Genomic DNA, 11,535 nt, shown 5'->3' with positions numbered 1-11,535 from the left:
GCCTATCCACATGGTCTGCTTTGACCCACAACACTGAACGCAAACAGAAAATGTACACCCACCATCTCCATAAAGTCTCTATAAAGCCCATAAAGTCTAAGCCTGTAAAGGGGAACAATATTTCTATGCCCCACGAACATACTAGTAAATAGCCTAACAACTTTCCCCTTCCCTTTTATGTGAATGTGATTGTTACTGCCTTGAGTGTGAAAACAATAGTATATAGAATCACATTAATCATTGGAGTTGCATTTGTCGCAAAATATGTTGGCAAAATCACTTCATTTTAATGCAAACCTTAATATGATGCATCACTGAGTCAGCTTGCTTACAACTAGGGTACACATAAATTCAACCTCATATCACTCAACATGACCCTAATACATGTAGGTATCCAGATGGTTCACAAAGGAACAGAGCAAGGTGTTAGGGCATGTACTCTCAAACACATATGCACATGCACACATATCTCACCTGCTTAGCCACCTCAGCAAGCAACAAAGTCTTTCCTGTGCATGGTCCTCCATACACCACTAGGGGCATTACTCTCCCTCCTTTGGAGGGGTACAGATATTCCTGCACCATATCCAGGGCCTCACTCTTGTAAACATAAAATGAAGAAAAGGTCTTGCACAACGAAAGATGCTGTATGATCTCATCATACAGTGGATCTGTTTCCGTGTCAAAGTTCTGCTGTACAGTAGCCTGAATGATGTCCACCATGTCTTCATAGAACTGCTTGCACAGGCCTTCCACATAGTGGCTCTCCACCTCCCGGGAGTAGCCCAGCTTCATGTCACAGTGGGTGACAGAGGAATAAACACGGAGGTTGGACGCTGCCACTATCGTGGGGATGAATTCATCTCGGACTTTCAGGAGGCGCTCGTAGGCCTCCTGGTTCCTCATGACACGGTCCCCGCTTGTGACAGTGTCCATATAGCGAGCCATCTCTGGGATTTTGGCAAAGCGGTCAAAGTTGGAGATTTTGCGAATGTAGCACACACACTTCTTCAGGAAGGCTGGGGTCTGCTTTCCTAAAGCAAAATCCAGTTCATCCTCTAGTGCTAAGAGAGAAAAAGATCATGTTTACTTACAAAAACTCTCAATTACAAATCTCTTTTCATAAATACTTTTGAACTATTTGTTTCAAATCACTTCAGTGTGCTTTCTAAAACTGTACACAATCTGAAGAAAGCCATCTGCATTTTGCACAAAACCCTCTGCATTTTGGCAGTCTTTAGCATGTGATTATGTGCATCTCCCTTAGTTGGCTTTAAGGCAAAACATGTTCAATATGATCTCTTAATCCAGCATTGCTGCAACTTATCAAAGACCTCTAAAGAGAGAGTTCCTCTGATAGCCTGCCAACCCCAGAAGCGCAGCACGGTGAGCGCCCAGCTTGCCTTGTTAACAAATGGGTGAGGGGATGAGCGGGGAAGAGAAGAACAACAAAACTCTCTCAGAAGCCACAACCTCAATTAAGTGCCCTATGGATTTTCTTACACTACAGTACTGGTGGTCATTTAAAAACGCACTGAAGCAAATTATAATTAGCTAAATATCTCTGCCATATTGCAAGGTAGTTAACTGTACAGTTTGCTAAAATGCTGAATTTATGTTTACTTCTGTTGTGCTTTTAAGCAAAGCGCTCAAGCTGTTCATGCACTTGTAAATTATTTTACACAAACAATGTATTGTTTAATTATTTATTAATGATTTGGCATTGTTAAATAGCTCAAGGTAGGGGACAACTATCTCATATCATAGTTTGGCATTTTGGTTCATTGTGAGGAATATCAGATTAGAAAAATACTTCTAGAGCGCTAACAGTTTTCAAAGAGATGTCTGGTCTCCCTTGACAATCTAAAACTGTGAGCACAGAACATCTTACAGAAAGGTCATGTCCCTCTTCGCACAATAGTGATAACACACTGAAGCAGTGTAAGACATGACCCAACAACCTCAATTAGTGACCCATTACTATGTGTTCTTGAATGGGAACAATACACAAGAGCCAAATGAAATGTTTTAATTCCAAAATGATGTATACAGAAAGAAAATGTCTGTTTTAAGACAGACATTATTCATGTATTAGAATTGGGCTTTATGCATGCTCAGAAAGCTATAGTTAGGAACCAATAATACTGCTAAGCCCCGTTTCAGTGCTGCAAGGTGTTGTCCCGAACAAGTTTAAATGCAGTTTGGACAGACTAATTTTTAAAAAATTAAACAGTGCAATCTTTTACCAACCCACAGTCTAAACAAGATATATGGTGGTGAGACCTAACTGAATGATTGGATTAACCTGAATTAATTAAATTAGTTTTAATGGATCTCCTTTTATACTGCCTACTGCAGACAAATTTCAACTCACTCACAATAACTTCTTATGGAGAGAGAGAGAGAGGTAACGCTTGCTTTTTAATTATCTATCCTTATTTTAAAGTATTGCTTCTGTTTGAAGCCAAAAACCTAAGAAACATAAGTGAATTGAAATTTAAATACATCTAAACTGACTCCTGTTTAATCCTTGCAGTACAATTTAACATAGAGCTATCTAAATTAGAAGTGGTCAAATGCTCCAAAGGAGAATTCAATAGAACATTAAGTTAGAGGTTTTAAAAAGGAATGAGTCTTCTTGAGCACCTTCTCAAGCATTTTGTTTCTTGCAACATCTAGCATAGCCAATAGTAATCTGTTAAACACATATGGTCCTTTCTTTAAGAGAAATGATGAAATAATTAGGACCCCCCCCCCCCCCACTTCCTTCATATGTCCCTTCAGCTTTGATGAAGATTGACCAACATCTGCTTCCCTCTCACCCTTCATCCTCTGGTAACAGGTCTGTTATTTAAACCTGCTGAGGTCCCCCAGAACTCCAGCCCTTACTTTGGTTCCACAATTAAACATCAGTGAAGACACAGTTTGCCCTCGCATAGGTACTGTTAGGTAAGAAACATGTCTGTCTTGATTATGGAGATTTCCTCTCAGTCTACCAATTGCAGCAGAACTAAAAGAGAAAGTGCAGCATTGTGCTGACTCAAGCAGACATCTACCTGAACAGAGAAATTTCTTGGCCTGTGCGCTCTTCATGGTTCCTTTCTCCTGGAGCTGTAGGACTGCTGTTCTAAAGATGTTTTTGATTTCTTCAGAGACGGCTCTCCACTCCTTATCATTCTTAGACTTTGCAGCACTGCTCGACTCCATCTATGGGGGGGGGAAGAAAAAGATCCATGACAATGGCATATCTGGCTATGTTTGACCAAGACCTAAGCTTAGACCACAGTGCTGTCTGTCTGTTTAACAAGACATTCTTCGTTTTCCTGTTCTGGAGAAGACATAGCCTTGATTCGCGCTCTGGAAATGAGCCTACTGAAGTCTCAGTCAGAAGATTGCTGAAGGTGATGGGCCAGTCATCACCTTAGTACAGCAATGTCCATATACATTTCACATGTCCTCTGTTAGTAAATTCAGGGCTTTGGCCACTCTGGCATTTTTTTGGCAAGGCCTGATGGATGCGAAAAATAAAGGTATAACCTTATGATAGTCCATATCATGTAATGACTTTTGTTTTTGGAACACTTAAAAAGAGAAACATTTTGTAACCAACGTACAATTTTGGCAGCGGAGTGGGAGAGAGAGAGAGAGAGAGAGAGAGAGAGAGGGAGGATGGAAAAGGGGGGCAAGCTTCTCTGGGCCAGGTCAATGGGTGATTTTGCTGAGTGCAGGTAGAAACTCAAACCCTGCTGCTTTTCTCATCTTAGTCCAGCAGAGTAGCTCAGAGACATCCCCGTTCAAACTGCAAGCACCATGTGCTAAGGCCCAATTTAAACATGCACCATGATGCAGCACTCGGCATGTGTGCGTATGAGTGAGTGTGTGACAGGGAACGTAAAACAGAAAAAGACTTGTGTGTAGGAGAGGTGATCTGATGACTTTATGTTGTGATCGATCTCGAAGATGTACATCTACTTTTCAAGTGAATCATAGGGATCGTGATATTTTATATTCTCCAAACTTCACATAAAAACTTCGATGGCCAGTAATAATGTGGTTCCGTGCTATCTTCACAAACCAGCATAGCCTATCAGATGGCTGTGCTGTCTGGCAAATTACATCATGTGTCTCCATCATAGGGGCTCTGTCACGTGTGACATATTTAAAACACAATTCAAATGTGAGCTAGCAGCATCGCAGATGAGGAGCTGGTGCCAGTATAGGACGTGATGTCAGCAGTGTGGCAGTGGTTCAGTGGTTCAAGTCAGATTCTTCTCCAATCAAAGTTATTTGTAAACTCTGTTGGGTAAAGAATGGCACTTACCAGGTTAAATACAACAAATCTACTCAACCACCTTAAAAGCCAGCCTGCGCAAGAACAACGCATTTCAATCAGGTCCATACCTCCCCCACTCATCTGTATATCACTAGGTCCTGAAATGTAAGCCGTCATCAGTGACCGATGCCTCAGAGCAGCGTAACAAAAAAGAAAAGCCGTTAGCAAACCATGGAAAGGTGACTGACGTGGTCTGTGCAACTAAGGATATGGTGCCATTCAAAGCTGTGGACAATGTGGGGTTTAAGACGCACGTGCACATTTCAGATGCATGGTATGTCCTGTAAAGTCACAAATATTGTTTTAATATTGCTGTACAAATAAAGCAAGGCATATTTTGTGCTGTTTACATTTTACTATTCCTTTATTAATTGACATTTACTTGTGTTCTCAGTACTTGAAAAATCTGTGTTAATGGCTGTGTTATTTATTGACTGCTGATGAAGTTTAACGATTTTGAAAATGTTCTTTAATGCAATATTGTGCTTTAAACGGTGCAAACAGGCTAGATACAGGCTGGTTCAAGTCTGGATATGCTTGACAGTACATTTCAAAATTCAGAAGAAAGATCATAATTCAGATTGTGGACCGTGATTGTGTGTTAAAAGGATAGTGATATGATTTCTCTGGGAACGTTGCCCACCCCTTCTTGTGTGCATGGCTGCTAGTGGAAGAGAGAGGGGCACAGAGCAGAGGAACACAAGCATGTGCGAGCTGAGGAGCAAGCAGCCGCAGATTCCAGACAGAAAGCAGGACAAAAGAGGGCGAAAACAGAACGGGAAGGAAAACTAGGGAGGAAGCGCGGGCGAGAACTAGCGAGAGCTACTGCACTCTCGCTGAGGTTTAATGAAAGACAAACTGAATTTATGAGCCTAATAAACTCTCCTGCAGGCTAGCCGCTCACTCTCCTGGGTCAGCCATTTGCAGAGCTTTTGCTTTTAAAAGCCGTCGAGCCGGCAACCCTGCACCCACTGACATTTACAGGACGTTTAACGTGTCTCTGCACAGGAGATGGGTCAGGCTCCTTTTGAGTTCAGCCCACACTTGCATGGAGAATCCAGCTTCTAATTTTCCTCAAAGTCTTCACAGCCTCCTGCGGGAACAGCAGGTGCATATGGCATGAGGTTGCCGTCTGAGTTACATCAGAACGAGCAGAATGAAGTGGCGTGAAATGGCCGCGGCGATTATGTCTTCAAGTCTCACATCTCCCCGCGTTGATTCAGTTCCAGCACTTTTAGAGGAGGACTTAAATGAGGATGTGCTCAAATGTGAATATGTGATGATGCCTTTTGATAAGGATATTTTGGTGTACACTGGACATAGATTCAGTAATATTCCAACTGGAGTCTGATTTAAGGAAAAAATTTTATCTTTCTCCACTGTCTTGTCTATCCCCATCACTTCTCATTGATGTGGTCTTCTTTTCCCTGCTTTTTTTTAGCACTCTGGCAACTTGGAACTTAAATCCCTCAAATGCAAAAGCACTTTGGGAAAGTGCTTTCTGAGTGCACTGAACTGGATTGCATAATTATTAGTACATAATATCTGCGTTATGGAAATGTGTCCGGAATTGTCTGTTCCTCCCGGTTAGAATGAAGTCTTTCCTAAGGTGCCTTGTCCATCTGATACGTGTTCCTGTGCCTGTCCTGTCCCATGGGATTGGAGATATTGTTGTCTTCTGCCTCTCCTGTTTCACAAGGAATTCTGAGGATCCCATGGGTCCTGCAGTAGTTCGGTACAAACATGACCCTTTGACCCAGACCCCCAGAGTGTTGCAATCAGGATACTGTAGCAGGAGGTTTTTTCAGGTTGTCTTAAAGACAGATTTTGCAGATTTTTTTAGCAGATTTTGTCATTATCATTGATCTGTTTGAGCCAAGCTCATTTTAGAATTTTCCTAGACTTTATCCTAGTTTCCAGTTGTTTTCATGCTATGTCTCTTTCATTGCTACTTATGTAAGAATAGAATAAACTGACATCAGTACATATAAATCTGTTATAACTGAAAAATGTAGTCTTCATCTTTCTTTTGTGTGCCATGAAAAGAAATTTGTAGGAAATTATATTACATCTTCACTGCCAACTCCTTACCGAGTTCTGATAATTCTTCAGTATCTGGGTTTTGGGCTTGAGGTAGTATGCCGGCGGCACAGAGTTCTCGTCCCGGCAGTACCACTCTTCCAGGATCCGTGTGTCCAGACCAGCCTCCACTGCTGCATCGAGAATCATCTCAAACTCTGCCGATTCCACCTCTCCTGGAACTCGGATACTGCCATACTTCTCCCCCACCAAACCCTGAGAGAGAGAGAGAGAGAGAGAGAGAGAGAGAGAGAGAGAGAGAGAGAGAGAGAGAGAGAGAGAGAGAGAGAGAGAGAGAGAGAGAACGAGAGAGAGAGAGAGAAAGAGAGAGAGGGAGCGAGAGAGAGAGAGAGAGATATTGACTAGTAAACATTTCTACAGCCTTCATACTATTCATTAAATGGCAAATGGTGCAGACAGAACTACTGTCACTTCATCCTTTCTCTACTTTTCTACATGGCAATCCAACATTTCCCATTATATTGTAGCTCATTAAGATCAGAATAATTCTCTATCCTTTGATCACTTTACATAGCAACAGGGACATCAAGTTCACATATGCCCATTAAAACATTTGAAAAGCTTCAGAGTGATGGCAAGATCATTAGAGATGAGAGAGTTATGAGAAAGTGATTGCTTTGCACAATCTGGCATGCCTGTCAGCAATAAGGCAACACAGTGGTACTGGAGAGCAATGGGGCTATATGCCGTACAGGCCTCCTGGAGTTATGTTAAAGACAGCAGTAAAAACCCAGAACGTTCTTGGTACCACTCTAAAGGTCTGTACGATCTTTAGAGCGCACACTGCCTAAAAAACTGCAAAGTGGCACATGTTCCCTTTCTTTTTGTTGCCAGAAATCAAACTGCCTTTCTGAACATTATTGCCTTCTGACTTCTATACAGTAGGATACGTAATGGTTATAGGTTTCTGTTCACTCTCTCTCTCACACACACAAGCACACACAATGAAACAGACATGCTGTCATTGTCGGCTTTATCGCCCATGCCTTGGAATGTGGTACTGAAGAGTATTAAGAATTTGGAGCTTTGCCTGCTAGATTAAAGCAGTGGGGGTGATGAAATGAGACTACTTTCTATCTCACTTGCATCCAGCTTTATGGGGTAGAACAAATGAAATAGAAAGTAAAGTAGAAGTTGCAGTAAAACATCTAGTTAAGAACTAAACAAAGAAAGATTCTCATATTAGGAAATTGCCACAATAAATAATATTTTATCCAAATCACAATCACAATGAATAATATTTTTAGGCAAGAAAAAAATTATTTATACTTTATATTTGATAGAGTAGACACTGCAGAACATTAAGTCATTATTACTACTTTATTATTACTATTACTTTATTACTTTATTATTTATTATTACTACTACTTTTATTATTATTATTATTATTATTAACACTATTACTGTACAGACATACAAATATAGACACACCCCTTTACTTCAGCAAACCTTGCCAACAAGAGAAACAAAGATGGGTGTCTAGGCCAACCAATTCCTAGCACATGGCATAAAATCGTTGGTTTCAATTTCCAGTGTTGGGGGCTGCATCAGATAAGGTCTAGTCTAAATCTGGACCCGGGCTCAGGGGCTGCGTGGACCTTCACAACCCGTCCTGCAGCAAAACACACTAAAGCCAGAAGCTGCCTGGCGTAAGCTCGGGCAACGGTCCTCGTTATGCTATAGGTTTTGAGAGCGAGCGATCCTCTTTTATCTTAGCATTTTTTCAGTTCATGTGTAATTAACCATCTGTGTTACCCTTAATCTGTATGAAGCATGGCTTTCTAGACACCATACCATAATGTAAATGTCTAAGCACTAATTAAACAGAGAACTGATGAGTATAACAACACAGATTTTTGTGTCACTTCAGAATGAACATCTTTATGTCCCTACCAACTGTTGTATTTAATACATAACAGATGTAATGATTTGTATTTAGCTACAGTTCAGTGTAGGTCCAGGCTACTATTTAATTCTACAGCATGCTGTCATACCAAATGGTGCAGCTCTTTATATAACTTTAGCCCATGGTCATGTTTTTTTTTTTTCTGGAAAGTTAATGCTAAAATTAAAATATTCCACTAGCAATTGAAGTCTAATTCTATGTGGGCTCCAGTGAAACTAACACACATCCTTCTCCACCTAAGCACAACAAGCCCTCATCCTTTTATGCACACAAATAAAATTTGTGGTACATTAAACAAAGCAGCAGCGTGGCATTTCTGTTGGGAGTATTTTAGGAAGTGGGTCACCCTGCTCTTTCAGTGCAATAAGGTTTAGACCACGAACGCCAGGAAGCCCCAAGTATAAGCTTCTCTGTGAAAAAGAGAGATTCTGAGAAAAAGGGAGAAAGAAACCTGGAAGAGCAACTGTGCGCACTAAAACACTAAAACACACACCTTTAGAAGAATGTGGAACTCTAGACTATGTCTGAGAAGGAGACAAAGTCATAGATCATTGTCATGCTTAATCTGGGAGGTCAGTGACATCTGCATTTCCAGAGCAACCTATTGCTTTCTGCTGCTAGGGATACGTACCATTATGTGCAAGAAGTAGTTGTGTGTGTGTGTGTGTGTGTGTGTGTGTGTGTGTGTGTGTGTGTGTGTGTGTGTGTGTGTAACACCTCTGCAGTACCACCTGCCTTGTGCCAGGATATGTTTTACTGAAAATAATCAGCACAGAATGTGGTCACAGCTGTGTGTTTTTGCTGCATAAAGAATACTTCAGCCAGCTTGTCATACTGTAAAGCTATACAGGTGTGCAGACTGCTAGTCAGGTATAAACTATTCAGTGTAAATCAGTATGTATTTTTACTTGAGCTATTCCAAACTAAGATTGTGTGTGGCTTCTTATAGGATCAGGTCTTTTAGACAGTATCTGTGAGTGTATGATAGTGTGGGCTGAGAAGCAATGCATTCCTTCTGTTGTGGTGTACAATGATGCACTGTAGCTGCCCTCTGATGTGAGGTTAGGAGTAGTGTCAGCTGCGCTCCCACCATCCTTTCTCTGTCTCTCTCTCTCTCTCTCTCTCTCTCCCTCTCTCCCCTCTTTCTTTCTCTTTCTCCCTCCACCTCCCTGTGCCGGAGGCTGCATGACTGTGCGTCAGCAGTGATTCTCCTCTAGCAAGGGCTTTGATGTTTCTGCATCTTTGCTGAGAGGCCGCCGGAACCTCCGGGCGCTGCTTGGGAAAACGGGCTAGGGGCTGAGTGCCTGCTCTGGAATTGTGGGGGTGTGGCGGAATAGCTGTGTCCTGTGAGAAACGTAGGACTTTAGAGCACCTTTCAGGGACGTGGGTGTTAAGGAACATATTACTGAAGAGAAAGGTTGTTTCTAATCATTGGGAATGGTTTGACGTCAGTGAGAGCTGTTCTACACCCCGCACTGCTCTAAAAAGTAAAGGATCTCCCAGATTAGGAGCAGCACCACTGATACTTTTTTAATCCTGTCACTTCAGTTGTCTTCTGTCACTGTCTCTCTGTCTCTCTCTTAGCCTGTCACAGTCATATTAAACTGCTCCAATCTGCCTGGAGACTGTCTCCAGAGACTCAAACTGACACACACACAACCCAGAACTGTCAGCATGCAAACCCCTACTCTCTCCTCTCACCTTCTCTCATCTTCACCATGTCCTCCCGCTTCCAATAACCAGACTGGAGTGCATTGCTCTGAGCCAACACCACCACAGTGCCGACCACACAGGTTGTCAATGATTCCAGGCCCTTTGAGTATGTAAAAGCACAGTCAGGGTGGTGCGGGGAGTCTGTGTTCATTCTGCCAGGGATAGCTGTGGAAATTTATTTAGACCGTTGTTTCGTAGAGCTGCAAACAGGTCAGTATAACTGGTGGCTATCCAAGGCATGGAGGTCCAGAGGGATTTGCTTTGAACCCCCGTCTGCTTTGGGTCACCTCATCTGGGCTCGGAGGTGCTCTGACCTCCATCTCTGAAGGAATAATTAAGCACATTTTTGGCTAGAGCTAGCTAGCTGGCATACCCCAAGTCTCTGAGTTGGGCCCAACCTCAAACAGAATGCCTCAGAAAGAGACTTCTGTGAAAGCACCTGGGAGCAAAAGCAGAGCCATGCATTCGAGTGTTTTAGCCAGAGAAGTTGTTTAATTCATTCAGTTTGGACTAGATACTGAGTGCTGAGTGGAGTTAATTAATAAACTACACTCAGCACCATGTACAGGAGCTGGCCTATGCTGAGAGAAGTTCTACGGTCAATATCCTTAATATCCTATTCTGTCATTGTGTTGGGTAACAGGCAGGGGCTGTTTAGGCCTCAGTTGGCTAAATATGTCAACATTTCATAGAGGTTATTTAGACGGAAAGCCAAGAGCGAGCGGGTGAAAGAGAGGGATTGAGAGAGAGGGCAAAAAAACCAACACGGGGGTCCGTTGCAGTGAGCACTAGAGAGAAATGATAAGAAAGGCAGACACGGTAACAGATGAGGCGGAGGAGAGGGGCCGAGTGCCGGAGTAGCAGAAAAAAGAGCCAAGACGAGACCTCCTAAACGAGGCGTGAGAGCAAGCGAGAGGCAGCCGACGGGGGATGAAAGCCGCGAAAGAGGAGGAGAGCGGGAGAAGATGAGGATGGGGAAGTCTGAGTATACAGGAGACGCTTCTGAAAGAGAAGGCCGCAAGACGAGACATAGCCAGACCAACAGAGAGAGACGGCGTGAGAGAGAGAATTGTGTGTGCGCGCGCGCAGTGAGAAATGTGGGAGTTAGAAAGAGAGGATAAGAGAGAGGGACAGAGAGATCGAGAGGGAGAGAGAAAGAGAGAGAGAGATGAGCTGGTGGTATTCCCTGCCTCTCTCGCTCTGTAAGTGTCACCTCCTACTTCACTCTCCAACTCCAATTACTCACCACCCCCTCACCCACATCACTCATTTACATTTTAATCATTTACAATCAATCTCACCCACACCTGAGTGCCGATCTCTCCTCTGCACTTAACCCCACAGCAGTTGGGCCCATATGCATGCACCCGCATCTACTGCTAGTAATACAATCCTAGTGATATTATTACAAAAACACTTGCTTATTATTCCTCCGTGATGTGGTGGGTACAAGTATTAAATGGAAACAGCAGTGATTAGTACT

General features: G+C 42.7%; 1 protein-coding gene across 2 annotated transcripts in view; it reads right to left on the bottom strand.

Moving 5' to 3' along the window:
- The window catches only part of nwd2 (NACHT and WD repeat domain containing 2), a 38,751-nt gene that overhangs the window by 8,511 nt on the left and 18,705 nt on the right, over nt 1-11,535 (bottom strand). For both annotated transcript variants that reach the window (XM_027003761.3, XM_081695223.1), the window contains exons 5-7: nt 6,425-6,628; nt 3,057-3,207; nt 475-1,064 (exon numbers count right to left, since the gene is read on the bottom strand). In XM_027003761.3, the coding sequence (XP_026859562.3) occupies nt 475-1,064; nt 3,057-3,207; nt 6,425-6,628 (945 nt within the window). The remainder of the gene's footprint in view (nt 1-474; nt 1,065-3,056; nt 3,208-6,424; nt 6,629-11,535) is intronic.

Source organism: Electrophorus electricus, chromosome 13 (assembly GCF_041902795.1).
Source record: "Electrophorus electricus isolate QZ-2024a chromosome 13, ASM4190279v1, whole genome shotgun sequence".
NCBI lineage: Eukaryota > Metazoa > Chordata > Actinopteri > Gymnotiformes > Gymnotidae > Electrophorus > Electrophorus electricus.
Note: the sequence above shows the minus strand (reverse complement) of the source record. Positions and strands in the feature narration are given on the sequence as shown.